At 45.5% G+C, this 14,653-nt stretch overlaps 2 protein-coding genes across 3 annotated transcripts in view; one reads left to right on the top strand and one right to left on the bottom strand.

Moving 5' to 3' along the window:
- Nucleotides 1-2,257: 2,257 nt before the first annotated feature.
- SOCS4 (suppressor of cytokine signaling 4) lies at nucleotides 2,258-11,094 on the bottom strand. Of its 2 annotated transcripts, XM_032189438.1 has the most exons (3): nucleotides 11,011-11,094; nucleotides 5,272-5,354; nucleotides 2,258-4,827 (listed from the first exon to the last, which is right to left on the bottom strand). In XM_032189438.1, the coding sequence occupies exon 3, from the start codon at nucleotides 4,727-4,729 to the stop codon at nucleotides 3,419-3,421; it is 1,311 nt and encodes a 436-aa protein (XP_032045329.1). In that variant the 5' UTR covers nucleotides 4,730-4,827; nucleotides 5,272-5,354; nucleotides 11,011-11,094; the 3' UTR covers nucleotides 2,258-3,418. The 2 variants fall into 2 exon arrangements, with proteins under 2 accessions (XP_032045329.1, XP_032045328.1); XM_032189437.1 differs by lacking the exon at nucleotides 5,272-5,354.
- Nucleotides 11,095-11,223: 129 nt separating this feature from the next.
- Nucleotides 11,224-14,653, top strand: part of WDHD1 (WD repeat and HMG-box DNA binding protein 1) — a 31,322-nt gene continuing 27,892 nt past the window's right edge. Inside the window, exons 1-3 of the mRNA XM_032189529.1 lie at nucleotides 11,224-11,247; nucleotides 11,647-11,735; nucleotides 13,240-13,351. Of these exons, the coding sequence (XP_032045420.1) occupies nucleotides 11,659-11,735; nucleotides 13,240-13,351 (189 nt within the window). The 5' untranslated portion in view covers nucleotides 11,224-11,247; nucleotides 11,647-11,658. The remainder of the gene's footprint in view (nucleotides 11,248-11,646; nucleotides 11,736-13,239; nucleotides 13,352-14,653) is intronic.

Below are 14,653 nucleotides of genomic sequence, written 5' to 3'. Positions count from 1 at the left end.
TCACCAGCTCACACCAATGCAATGCTGTGTTTCTGCAGAACCACAGGGCAACGTAGTCGAGCCCTCACAACAACAGAAACCACTTCAGGGCCATGATCCCTGATGTAAAGCTGGCTGGGAGCCTCAAAACACAGGGGCTGTGGCCAGGGCCAATTTAGGAGTACGTCCTCATCTGCCTCAAGCTCTTGTTTTTCCCCACATCCCCATACCTTTCTTTGTTCCACGTTTAATCTTTATCCCCAAGAACCTGACAACTTTATCCCACAAGAACCTGGGATGAGGAGATGGCAGTTCTTACCCTGTTCCTGGGGCTCTCTGAGAAAAGTCTAAAGGGCTTCAATACTGAACTTCAAGACTTGGTTGTTCCTGGAACATACTTCAGAGAGCTAATGCCAGGAATTATAAACTGTTCTTTGAGTAATCAGCACTGGTAAGACTGTTAGTGGTGAGAGCAGGAAGAGAACCTTTGGATGACAAATCTTTGCGTGTCATGAAGCCAGTTATTTTCTACAAGGCTTATTCAAAAAAAAAAAAAAAAAAAAAATTACATGGATTTAAGCAAAATAGATTTTGAGTTTTCATGTTTCATAAAAACCTGTGTACTTTGGGAAATGTCTCCCTCACAGGCTGCACAAATATTCACAGTTCAGGCTGTCAGAAGATACTGAGGTCACACAGGCATGGCTTGGACAAACAAACAGGAGAAACGTAGGGTGAATTTCCACCAAGGCCCGTTCAGGGGTTATTTTCTACATATGATTTCTCTAAATAGATGCAACTCATTGGCCTGTGGTCAACAGGCACTATTTTTACATGCAGCACCTCCATTCCCCAACCACTATATTATATAGGTCTCCTAAAACTGGAGTGCTTGAGACAGTTTTGGGGTAAGTGATGCATCAGCAGCACCTGACTGCCGAAGCAATGTAGGCTGCGCGTGGAATGACTCTGAAATCACAGCAAATTGTAGACCTCTAACCCAAAAAGGTTCTTTCATTTTGAGGGGACAAAATCCCTGCTGGCTTTGAAGGAGACGGTGGCCTTTGCCAAGTTTCAAAACAGGTAAGGCTTTTGGTGGAAATCTAGATGTTGTGGGCTTGCGATAAATATAATAATGGCAATTTCCAACTAAAATTGAGCTTTTTGCCCTAAGAGGTTCTGGAAGTTTTAATTAAGCAGCCTGCATCTGTGAAGTTAGATTTCAAACCAATTGTTTTGTATCACAGCAGCATTTTGGTCTGACATGCACAGTGTAAAAAAAAAAAAAAAAAAGCAGAATAAAGATGATCCCTGCTATTCATTCACTTTGTATGTGGAAAATAGCAGTGGTAGATAAGGAAGAAATAGATTTACTAATTAATCCGAAGCTGTTCTCGACAGAACCCAGCTTATGCAAAAAGTAATACCAGTTGAATGGAAGCAGCACGAGGGAAACATTACCAAAAGAAAAGGGTAATTTTTTGGACATCAGTCATACAACCATCATTTGCATACGGAGGAGGAAGAATCTCAGCTGGTATCAACTGTTGTAAGTGCATCAATAAAGCCACGCTGATTTATAGCAGCTGAGAGTCTGTCCTGCAGCGTATTCACCCGTGTGCGATGCGATAGATTGATGTGTTTGCGTTTTCTCCCTGGAGACTTTGGTTCGAAACCTATTTAAAACACAGTGAAAACAAACTGGCTGGTCTCTAAGCAGATGTCCCTGGAAATCTGCTTACATCACAGCGACAGCAGATCAGGGGAAAGGCTACGCTCGCTCAGGGGCAAGCAGGACTCTGCTGGAGTTGCCTGGCAAACTTCCTCGACTCACAGATTCCCAGGGTGCTGGACAAGGTGAAAATGAGGTATTCAAAGAGAAATGCTGCTTGTGCTGCTGTAGCATTTAGTCTGCAATCCGGGAGGGAGACCGCACGGCACGCTCCCCCTCTGAGCCTGCACATGTATGTAGCCTCACGCACCCGGGTCATTGTGAATTTTTGATAAGATCTCCGGCACGCACGCGGAAAATTAGACATCTGTAATTCCGCCTGCTTTGGGTCTCACTTTCAAAGGCGTTTCAGGAGGATACAAACACTCCCTGGGATCAAAGGGGAAGAAAACAGTACGGCTGCTGTCGCTGCAGTTAGGTGATCTGCGAGCACGTGCGGGCGAAGCCACCAGAACCACAGGTTGCTCCTCGTGGAGCCCTTACCCAAGGCCAGCCTGGAAAATGCTCCAGTTTTGTGCCTGGACCTAGAGCCTGAGTCTCCTTGGGATCTCACCAATAATTCAGCAGCAGATCTGACCATCCACACACCATAAGTAATGCTTTTAGGAGCATTATCGTGGTTTTCCTGTACAGGTTGCAAGAAAAATGCGCACTTTTTTTCCAGCTATACTTAACAACTAAAAAACCCTCCCACTAACAACGTGGGAAAGCTATTCACCACCTCAGGATCAAACAAATAGGATCAGATAGTTTAATATGCATAAATCATCCAAGATTAAGGAAATATCTGCCTTCCCACCCCATGCTTTATCAACTCAGACCAGCAGCCCCTGGAGTGAAAACTGGCTATTGCCCATAACGAAACAGGAACAGAGAAACAGTTGCCAAGTCCAAGCCCCATCTATCACAAGTGGCTGCATCATTGCCCCTTCCAGACACCAAACAAACCCCAGTTTCTGAGCAGTTTGCTTTTTCCTGCTGTTATAGAAATGAAATTCTACTCCAGAACCCCACTGCTGACGAGTGAGCCTTCCTCCTTTCCAGCCCAAATCCTTTCCCGACCAGTTTGTGCATGTTTGTTCCTGTACTGAGCGTTGTCCTTAGCTTGAATTGTTTTCTCCCTGGCGTTTAGCCCCCTGATGTATTTATAGCAAGATCGTATCCTCTTTCAAACCTCATTTTGCTAGGAATAGTCATGTTAGAAATAGACCGATGAATTTCCTACATTAAATATGGGCGCGCACACACACACACACACACAGACTAGAGCACTCGTTTTAAAAGAAATGCAGAAAATAGAGATGAGTCAATCTTTAGTTAATGTGCATTATTTCAAACATCTCAGCAACATATGTAAATTACAATATAAAAGACAGATCAAGTTCAAAACTGATTTTTTTAAGGTTTTTAGATCTAAAGACTATCCACCTATAGAAATACCAGAAAGCCTACCTGAAATTCCATAAAACTCTAGTTGGGGAACAGTACCGAAAGCCCACAAGGAATACCATTTCTAAAAAGAGACTCGGGAAGACTCAAAGTACGTCTGGATAAAAAAGCCTTAGACAGAGGCTAGTTGGGGTTGTAAATAATCTGCAGAAGAAGGGGAAAAAAAGTCAAAATGACATTAAGGAACTTAAAAGGAGGAAAGACTGAACACAAATTGATCTGTTGAGAGACAATTTCATTCTTTCATAAAAATATTTTCTAGCTTTGCTGCTCTGGCACATCAATCCTGAGTACTCTAACTTTCGATTTGTAGTGATATTCCTTCAAATACAGCTTCACTGACGGAGGAATAGGAAGTGCATCGATGCCGTCGTAAGTGGTACAGTTGCAAATAACTGTTCTACATATATGTTGGAGAGAAAAAGGAAAGGTCCTGTTTAATGGAGTGGACAGAAGAGGTTCAAAGAACATACAGGAGCTCGGATCTTTGTAGTGCTCTAGGAGTCCCGTGATGTCCGGGGAGTGGAAGACGCACGGATCGTGGGCATCGAAGCTGAAGTTGTGATTCCACTGCTCTATCCGCGCGTGGAGGGAGCGGCTGTAGCGCCTGAAGCTCACCGAAAACAAGTAGTCTTCTTGGGCAGAATCTCGTAACAGAAACGTTCCCTCCGGCTTGCCTTCCAGCAGCGCTTCGGCGGCGTATTTATCCATGACTCCCCAGTAGCAGGGGTTGTTGTTGATCTGAAGGAGGTCTGGGACCAGGCAGTGGACATAATCGATCTGCGTGTGGTATTTTGGGGGCGTTTCCATCCGCAGCAGCTCGTCGTCGGTTTCCCATTTGGGCTTGTTTCTTTTCCTAGAGCTCGTGCACAGCGTAATAACTTCGTCGTCGGAGTCCATGTCGCTCTCCTCTTTACTGCTCCGCACCACCTTACCCAGCACCAGCTCAGACCTCGAGTCCCCCCTGGAGGAAATGCCATCGGGAAGCTCACAGGACTGGGAGGGAGACTCCATTCCCCCGTTGGCTACCTCATCGTCTCGCAGGTGATCCTCCTTCTCCTCGTTTTGGGATAAATCAGCGATTATCCAGTCATCCGCCTTTTGGCTGATGGGGGCTGTATGCCTTTTAATCAGGTGCCACCGAAAAGCGAGCTCTGAGCGCGGAGGAAAAGGACACTTATCTAGCATGAGTTCACTGATATGAATTTTTCTTTTCGACTGGAGCCCTGAGGCGTGCCGACTGCTGCAGTTCTTTATGGGAAAGCACTGACCCACGGCATCCTGCAATTTCTGTTTGAGAGAGCGGCCCAAAAACCTGTGACCACAGGAGCGATCTAGATCCAGCTCGATAGAGGAACAGCTGTATTTCCTCTCCTGGCTCTTTAAATTAGCCCCTGATCTTCCCACAGCGCTTGCAGTTTCAGCATCAGAACAGTGCTCGCTCTTTTTTGACCAGGAGAGCTTCTTCCCGCTCCACACGTAACCATCCTTTCTGTCCGCGCTTCTGCTCCGGCTGCTTTTGGGTCTGACATCTGCGTTTTTAACGTTACTGTCCTTATTGTCTGCCATTTTGAGAGCTTTGCTCCACGAGTTTGCAGAAAACGTGCTGTTTTCCTCGTAGGGTTCTCCACGCGAGGAAGCTGCGTTGAGGCACCTTCTGAGAGTACCTGAGGAAAAAGAGAAGGCAGAGAGGTTAACGGCTTCGCACGCACACGACACAAGACCGATGCCCGTGTACACACGACAACAGGAACCATTAATTGCTAGCCACGTATAATAAAGATCAAGCTGAATTCTTGAGAGCACTCCACAAACACCTCCCTGATCCCACACAGGGCTCTTTTAACCCTTTCTTCTCAGAAGTTTCCTCCAGAGCAAACCATCCGGTGTGTTTTTAGAGCACCCGTTCTGACTACGAAGCAGAGCAGAAAGTTTTGGGCATTGGCACTCCTCCTTCACCAGGGTCCGTTTCAAAATGAAGCCTTTCACGTGGCAGGTGGCACTGCTTCGGCTGTTTATTGAGCAAGTTCTGCATCTCTTCCAAATAACCTTTCAAGAAGGAACAAGCCAGAGCAGAAACAAGTAGGTCAGAGTACAAAGAGCTACTGTACCTAGATGATACGCCTGTTTGCTGCTAATCCACGGGGTGGGATGCCAGAGATCTTATTCTTAACTGACACTTCTGGGTCACTTTCTGGGTAAAAAAAAATAAAAAAATAAACTATATCAGTCACAGATTCTGTCAATTTCTGAAAGCTGTTTTCCCTCTGCCTTTTAAAACGGAGCTGGAAAATACTGAGCCCCTAAGGGATTGAAATATCTGGGGCTTTACATACTGAAAAGGATTAAAACAAATCCAGTCCCTTACTAAAAGCAATTTTAAAAGGCCATGAAAGATGGAACTGCTTATTACTCATTAGAGAAGAAAGTTTACATTATTAAAATCAGCGCTGCTCTGAGACCCACGGTTGCTGATTTAATTCTCTTTTGTTTCCAAAAGCGCATTGAATTCTCACACAGATAAGAGATTTCCTTCTGAATGCTGCACTTTGAGAAAAAAAAAATCAAAAATTCCTCTTTTGATTACTCGGTTGAAAGTAGAGCAGGGATTTTTTTTTCAAGGTACACAGAGAGCAATATGCTCTGCGTGCTACGCTCTCCCAGGGCATGGCAGAAAGGCTCTCCATCATGTACCATCACACTTTTTGCAGCAAAAGTAGATCCAGCTCCTGCCTTCCACTGTTTTGTGGTGGTGTTTTTGTTTTGTTTTGTTTTGTTTTAATGAACTAATTGACGTGGTAAATACTAAGCAGGAAAAGCGAAGGGCATCCACTTCCTCTCTCCATTCAATCCATTCTCATCATTAGGATTAGGCAGCATGACACAATCTCCCTGCAGTCCCCGAGGGGCCGAGCAGGCTGAGGTCTCGCCTCTGCTTTCAGTAAAAGACTAAGGCTGCCGTGCCAAGGGCTTACATGCAAGATGTGGACCAAATGCATCCCAGATGTAACTTTCACCAAGGAATTTTTGACATTGCGTTCGTTATTCACAAGCCACAAACCTGAGGGGGGGGAAGGGAAAGGGAGGGAAAGGTGGGGAAAAGAAAAGAGATGAAAAAAATGTGGAAGGAGGGGAAGAAAAGTAAAAACACTGCAAATGTGTGGAAAAATCTAGCATTAGAGCCATGGAGATGAGCAATACCTCACTGCAAGCAAGGGGAGTCAGGGAACGGGGTCCATGTCTTCAGCAATTACAAACCATCAAATATTAAAGATTGCTTTCTTCTCCCAAGATTTTGCACACAACTTTTTGGTGAAAACATTGCAGATGCAATACCGAGAGGAGAAAGGCAGCATTCACCTCTGAGACCCAAACCTCCTTTACTTAGGCCAGGGTTCAGTGACTGCTTTTGAAACGTTTACATTTGGTCATCCAGAAGCTTAGAATTGCTTCTGGAGCAGTGAATTTTCTCCACAATGATTAAAAAAAAAAAATCAAAAACCACCAACAACATCCCCCCATCTCATTCGCCCCGGTGATAATCTGAAATAACTGCTGAAAAACAAAATTCAGCCTGTGGTAAATTTCCTTAGCTATGTATAAGGGATTTTTAATTGGAAGGAGAGATAGCATTTAGGGTGCAAAGTCAAGTACTTCAAAATTAGGGTATGACAGTTTGTAATTGCTTCGGAAACCTTCAATTATCTCATTCTGCACATCCAGCCCTTATAAGGGGTAGGAATAGGCAGAATACAGGCTTTTAATTAAAAACTGCAAAATGTGCAAACCCCCAAAGTGCTGAGAGGGCCTGATATCCCCCAACGTGACAGCACGGCCTTGCAACTGCGAGAACTTCAGTGCTTGGTGTCATTTCTATCTGGGTTGTCGTCGTGTTTGGCTGTAAAGCCACGTTCCCCTCCCTGCCTTTCTCCTGTCGTGTACCATTAGCGGTATCTGAACCCTGAAACTCCAAGCGAGGCGGCAGCACATGATGTTTTAAGACATGCCCCATTAGCCAGCAGCACACAAAGCTGTTCCCGGGGGTTTGGAGGCTGCTGGGAGCGAGGCGCCAACCCTGCCACGTCACAGGAGTAATTGCTACGCCTGTGGGAAGAGTGTGGAGCACGTGAAAAAAAATGGGGATGTAGTCCTACAAAAGGCAGGCTCGAAGCTGAAATTGTGAAGGAAGAGTGAAGTGCTCAATGTGTAACGCAGGAGGTAAAGCTGCTGTTCCCAGCTCTGCTGCAAGCTGCATCCTGAAGCATCCCCTACAAAAAAGGACGGTGGGTGCCCAAATCCTGGTGTCCTGTGCTCCAGCGAGGGGTCATCCTTCAGGCTTTCCCCAATCTGTGATTCAGAGCCCTGCCTGTAGCATGGGGACCAAAAATAATGTGGGTAGAAAGACACAAAGGACATCAAGGCATCTGGGGCTGTATCCCCACTGCACACTATGCACCTAAACCAATCTTCCCTTGTGCTGCAGACCCGCGAGGAAAATACGACGTCCCCTACATCCATTAATGGCTGCACACAACTCAAAGAGCAGGAGAATAAAAAAAGGGAGAATAAAACCCAGGGAACACAGAGCGGGCTTTTCCCTGCAGGCAGCACTAAATGGAGAAGTCGTGCAGCGCACAGCTTACGGACGTCAGGTCTGAGATCTTCCCTGCTGCAACGAAGCGAAGAGACAGGCGCTGGTAGGTAACGACACAGACACGAGCAGCCCTCTGCCTGCAGAAGCTTTCTTCTAAGCGGGGACACCTCAGGCATCTCAGAAGCAGAAGGATTTGACAAAAACCTCACGTTGAAACTCTAAACAAATGGCAGGGGGAAAGCAGCGTGCGGGGATAAACAGAGTTCACATCAGGCCACAGGATCCGGCTTGCAGTTCAAGGTTATCCAGCGCTGCCACGGCTCACAGTCCCCGAGGACAGGCAGGGAGCGGGGTGGTTTCTGTTGTTGTTTTCACCACGGGCACAGCTCCTGAGCACGAAATGCCTCTTTGCTCCGTCCGCAGAGAGCTTCGGAGGGGGATGGGGCAGCCGTCTGCTCCCGACACTTTTTCCTTCCAGCACCCATGCCCGGACACTCAAACTTCAAGCCTGAACTACGTGTAGTACCTAGCAGCCATTCTGAGGCAATACAAATATCACCTCCTAGCCAGAGGTAAAATGCCACGGACAACTGCGATAAGACTCGCCAGATGTCTGTTTAAATCAGCTGCAAAACACCCAGGAACTCCGAGAGCAGAATCAGAACCATGAGTGTTGACAGACTTCACCCCCTCCCAATAAATACTGAATTGCTTTAACCAGATATTTTTGTCCTCAGCCTCTAGCACGGAGTCCCCAGGTCCTTTCTGTCAAGCTGCTTTGGTTTCTGTGTAAAGAAGAAACAGAACAGCACGATGCCCCCAGGCACTGGGTGAAATGGATGCCCAGGGCCGCCAGCCCAGCCTCTTGCTGGAAGCCTTCCACATCCTGCAAGCCTCCAAGGATGGAGGTCCCACCAGCTCTGGGAACAACCTCCTGCACAGCCCTCCTAACAAGAAAGCACTCCTGAGGTTTTCTGTTCAAGCACACAAAAGCCAAAGTGTCACTGTAGCAAGCCTCTCATTTAACAAAAGGAGATTCACACACAGAAAATTAAATCAATTTTGGTATTGTTACAGCAGTTGATACTCTTCTAGCCCTGATAAAACCCCAAGAGGGAAGAATTAAGTTGTAATAAATTGGAGCACCCGTCCCTTTTCCTTTCAGCTTACGTAGAAGTCATTAAAAAAAAATTCTCACCGGTCACATGCTGTTTTCATTACTTTCGCCCAATTAGATTTTGGCTACGAGATCCCATTTTAAAACCTGACCTTCCACTGAAGCCGGGCTGTTATTGACTCCTTTTGGAAAAAAAGCCCGACCTGTTAAGGATAACACTGAGGCTCAATTCTCCTGGCTTAAAAATGATAATCTGAAAAGACAAAAACAGTCTGCAGTACTTCTTACCTGGAAATATACTTGATTATTACAGGGTCTGCATATCCCCAGAGCTCCAGGAGGAGAAGGGCAGGCAGCGATGCCCAGTTTAACCCAAAATTAAGCTCTCTTATTCCCTCCTGGGATGTGGAAGAGGTTTCGGAGGCAGGTGCTGAGGACCTCTCGTACCTCCCGCTGTAGCAGCGCCCTGCTTGCAGGCGGCAGGAGCTGCTCGCCGAGCGCAGCCACCTCTCCAGCACTAAATCAGTAACAGCTTTATGGCCCGTGACCGACACGTCGCGCTCCACCCAGAAACCCAGGAGGTGAGCCCAGCAGCTCCCGCCCTGCCGCTGCCCTCTCAAGCGGCTACACCTCCTCAGAAAGCTGAAGCTTTGGTTTCCGACCCGGATTTAAAGAATAACCTCGCACTTGACGCCTTGCCACTTCCAACAGGACCCAGCGCCGGTGCCTGCGCTCCCTTGGTAGCACCTCCGGAGGATTACGCTACGCTTGGACTTGTAACAGCTTTTGCATTGTAAAATATTCCAGGTGCAGCTCGCATGAGACTTTCTGCCAAGCGAAATAAATAATTAAAAAACATAATAACACAGTTGGCGTGCGTTCGTCTCAGCCCCAGAAGCTTGCAGGGAGGCTGCTGTAAGAATAGCTCGCTCTTCCCACTCATCTGATAAGCGGTTCAGCTCGAATCACTGTGCTAGAACACATTATCCTCACCAGAAATCACGATTTACTGAAATATGTCAGGATACACCCATGGAAAACATGTCTCCACACAGCTTCCACAAGGCTTAATAATAATGAAATCTGGGCATATTGATAAAAAAAAAAATATAAGAGCCTGCCTACTGTCTTACTCATTCATGAAAGCACCAACAACGTGAGTGGCATAAAGAGCCCGAGCACATTTCCAACATAAATAAATCAAGCTGCTCACCCCGACCACTGATAGATCCGCTCCAGACTAAAACTGAAGATAAAAGGTTTTTGCCTGGGAGCAAATTTTCTTAGACGCTGGAATAAATTGGGCCAGAACATTAAAGTTGCATTAAGGAAAAATAGAGAAGCCTTTTTTTTTTTTTTCTTCTTACTTGGGGTATGCAGAGCTGTAATGTTTTGTCCTTTAAGAAATAATAATAAAAATAAAAAATGCCTGGCTTCTGCTTTCCAGCCTGGAAAAGCTTCATGCCGTGCCTCGCTACCTACTTCACCACAACTGCATTTGGCACCAGCGTCACGGCAGCTGTCCGTAGGGAATAATCCCCTAATTCCAGGATCTCCAGGCGGGTTCGGTCCTACAGCTTTTGTGGGGTGTGTTCCCCACAGGGAGCAGCCGATGATATTTCGTTTTTGTAGGATTTTGCCTCGACGGAGGGTTCCTGCAGCTCCTGAAGGGCTTGTGATGGACACACAGGATTTGGATGTTGAAGAGCCGGGTACCTGGCACACCGATTTCCCTCAGAAAAACTGAATTATCGGCGCATCGAGAAGGATAAAGGCAATTTTTGGTAGCGGGAGGGTCACGCTTCCAGCACCCCGCGTCTAACTGCCCCCCCCCTCAGCCAGCCGGGCTGCGTTTTGGGGCCAAAATACCCTTTTTTTTTTTTTAAGGGGAGGGAGGCAACCGGGTAGGACGAGACTAGCGGGGCTGTTCAGGCGGAGGCCTGGGGGGTCTGAGGAGAAGGAGAGGAAGGAGGAGGAGGTGGATGAGGAGGAGGAGATGAGGAAGAGGAGGAGGATGAAGGCCGCTGGTGCCGGTTCCCTCACGCCCGACCTCGCCGCGTCCCCTCAGGCAGCAGCCGGGCCCTGCCCGCCCCTCACGGCTCTCCCCTGCACCCACCCTGCCCGCTTCTCGCCCCTCACCCGGCTCCGTCCCGGCTCCTTCACCCGCCGGAGCCCCTCAGCCGCCTCCTCCTCCTCCTCCGAGCGGCCCCAGCCTCTCCCACCGCCGCCGCCATCCTGCGTGTGGCGGCCGGGCCGGGCCGGCCCCCGTTAAACCCAGCTCCGCCCCGGGCCTGACGGGCTCCGGGCCGGCCCCTGGGGCGGGCACCGAGAGCCCAGCGCGGGAAGGCTCCAACAGGGCGGCCGGGGCCCGCTGTGGTGAGCGGGGAGGCGATGGGGGATGAGGGGGGAACGCGGCCCCCAGCCTTCCCCTCCCCTTCCCCTCGCCCCCATGGGGCTCCCCGCGGCCCCTTCTCGTTGAGATTTCCGAGTTCAGGCCCCGCGCACCCGTCCCCTGAGGTCCCCCTCGTTTAATTTCCCCCCTTTTTTCTTCCCTGGCTCGTTTTTGGCCGAAACTCTTGGGATTTGGGGGTGTTTAGGAGCAGTGGGGGCTGAGCCGCTTAGGCCGTATGGCCGGGCTCTGCGTGGTTCCAGCCCCCGTGTGTGTGGGGGTTGCCATCACCTCTAACCTTGCCCTGCCATCCGGAGCTCTTTCATCCTCTCTATTTCTAATTTTAATGATTGTATTTCTCGTATTTCTCTCCTTTTTGTCCTCAGGTGACAGCAAAGATGCCTTCTGCCCAAAAACCCATGCGCTATGGCCACACGGAGGGCCACACGGATGTTTGCTTCGATGACACCGGGAGGTAATTTAACCTAACTCCTGGAGAGGGGGGATAAAATCTAATCCAGGGGATTATATTTTCTGTCTGCTGCCTCCTCAGGAGTATCTGTACCAGCTGCTGATGGTTATGGTGCTGGACAGATGGATTTATGGCCTGGCATGGTTTGGCAAGCCCTTTATTTGCCTTTGTTGAGAACTGACTATAAGACGCATCTTTTGATGCCCTAAATTTTGAAGCAATAGACATAACTTATATATAAGACTTATATATATATATATATTACTTTATATATATACATACATTAATATGTTGGAGAAGATATGTTTATATATCCAATAAGAAATTAAAACTATAGCAGAAGAAATCCAATACTGGCTTGCTGTTCTTTCTTGTTCTACTTACACTAGTTCTTGCATGCATAAATAAAAACTGAATGTTTGTTGTTACCTGTTTTTTGATTAAAAATAAAAGGTAAGCTAGAATACAAGCCATCTCAAATGAATTTACAGTCTAAACCATATTGATTATGGTTTAAATGCAAATTATCTTATCCCTTTCTTTAGGTCATTAGGCTTGCTACAAAGAGGACTGTAGGGGTAGTCTGATAACAACCCTCCCCTCCAACCACAAAAAGTCTTGTTTGCATAGAGTTAAGGTTTAATTATCTTCCATCAAAATGCAGATATATTAAAAAAAAAAAAAAAAAAAAAAAGGCACCACCACAACAACAAAAAAACAGACATCTCTGCTGAAGACCACTGGTCCAGTACTGCTGGACCCTCCGATGTCAATATTTTCAATATCAATGCAGTGTTGCTTGCAAACCTTATAGAACAGCACCAGGGGAGTAACATCACAGTTTCTCTACTGACTTTGTAATACTTTACTGTTTAATTAGATTTTTTTGGGGACTGCATCTGGGAAAAAAAAAAAAAAGAATACAAAGCTTGATTATAGATTCAGAAAGTAATTAAAAATCCTATGCAAACGTTTACATATTTGCTTTGTACTTAAGGTTATTGTTTATTGCTTTAAAATTGTGAAAGCTAACTCTAGTAGCCTTGACAATTGAATCCTATGTCAACTATTTTTAAGAACTCTGTAGGCCTGGAACATGTTCAGCTTGGTTAACTTCAGTCAAGGGTGTGTGTTAGCGCCCTTGCTTTGGCCTCAGCTTTGTAATTAGCTGTAAGGTAAATTTTCAAGGCTGAAGAAACAATTAAATGCCCAGCCCAAAGTGAAATCAGTACTAATTAAGTCCTTTGAAAAAGAAAATCATCTAGATTGACTTAAAATATGTAAGGGTGAGTTCAATGGGTGCTAGGCCTAACCAGACTCAGGTACTCTGTTATGGTCCTGCATTTTTTTTCTATGTTTATTAAACATGGCATTCAGTGAATAAAGTAATATGTATTGTGTTTCAGTTAAAAAACAGACACTTCAGTAACATTTTCATTCTGGGATTGAAAGTCAGAGTGGCTGTCCTTTCTGTACCTGAATGTTAACAACCCTTGTCTTTGAACAGCTGCATTGTAACTTGTGGCAGTGATGGAGATGTTAGGATTTGGGAGAACCTGGATGATGATGATCCGAAGTCCATTAATGTTGGAGAGAAGGCCTATTCGTGTGCTCTGAAGGTATCGTAGTTAAAAGAACTCAAGTTAAGTTCTGTCATACTGATGTTGATACGTAACATGACTGCTGAGGCTGTTAAGATAGTGCTCACATATGTAACATTATGCATATATTGAGATAATACACAGAAAAAGGCAGGAATAATATTGTGCATAGCACATTTCAGTCTGATGGAGGTTAAGTATGTAGATCTTTGCCTTTGTGCCAATATATGGAAAACAACGTTGAATAGTGTTTAATCAGATTTTGTTTAAATTTGAGCCCATGTCCACATTCTACCTTTGTGTCTAAGTGAAAATGTTAAAGCAGTGTTGAAAAAAATACTTCTCAAACAGAAAACTTCACTGAATATTTCTATAGAATATTTTAACTAAGTATTTTATGTAAACGAATACTCCTGACAACTCACTTTATCCCATGCAGGCTTGAAGAGGAATTATTCCTTATACTGAAATTCCATAATACTAGTTTTTCTTACTCCTCTCGCTTCAGAGTCAGTTATACTTATTTCTGACTTTGATCTCCTTTTTGAAAAACAAACCCAGAAGATTAAACTAATTATGCAGTGAACTTTGTAGACTGTTTCAGTGGTTTTGCACAATGTTAGTTGCAAAAAGTTTCCCAGCATAATATGTAATCATCAAGGGTTAGGAAAAGTGTTTTTCAGTGACAGCTCAGTTGTCAGTGGTGGAGGAATGGATATTTTACTGACAGTTGATTCCTACTCTTGCCCTTCCAATCGTATAGGCTCTGAAATGGTGCTAACAGGGGGAGGAAGGTTATGTGAAAATAGGTAAGCCAGGAAGTAGTTTTGTGTGGACCTATTTTAATACCCAAGGAATTATAATCTATATTAATCAAGAATTACTTCATGGAGTCAGTGCCTGCTAATGCTTTGGTAATACTTTTTATTTGTTTGATTTTAATAGTTAGTTGATATTTAGTTCTCAAAATTGCTTGTAGGCCAAAATGTGCTTCTGACATTTCATTTCTCCCTTGTTCTCCACCCCAAGTCAGAGGAGAACAAGATTCCTGTTTAACACTAATTAGTAATAATTTCTGAGAATGCTGATTAGAGGTATTTCTGTCACCTGACTGACTTGTTCTGGCATTTGTAGTACAACCTGCTCTGTTTATTTTAATGTTAAGGCAGCTCCTTGTGGTATATCTTGAAACAGGGATTATTTGTAAGTAAGAAGGCAAATAATCCACCTATATCAATTTGTATAATAGAAAACAAATCTTTTTTTTTTTCTATTTTATTTATTTAGCTTGAGAATTTTCACAGCTATTCTCTTGTGTGC

The sequence above is a fragment of the Aythya fuligula genome, chromosome 5 (genome assembly GCF_009819795.1).
Source record: "Aythya fuligula isolate bAytFul2 chromosome 5, bAytFul2.pri, whole genome shotgun sequence".
In the NCBI taxonomy this organism is placed as follows: Eukaryota; Metazoa; Chordata; class Aves; order Anseriformes; family Anatidae; genus Aythya; species Aythya fuligula.
The sequence above is the reverse complement of the archived record's forward strand: the minus strand, read 5'-3'. Positions and strand labels throughout refer to the sequence as shown.

What these genes read in the sequence shown, in the direction of transcription:
- SOCS4 (XM_032189438.1), bottom strand. Translation starts at nt 4,729, where the DNA reads ATGGCAGACAATAAGGACAGTAACGTTAAAAACGCAGATGTCAGACCC.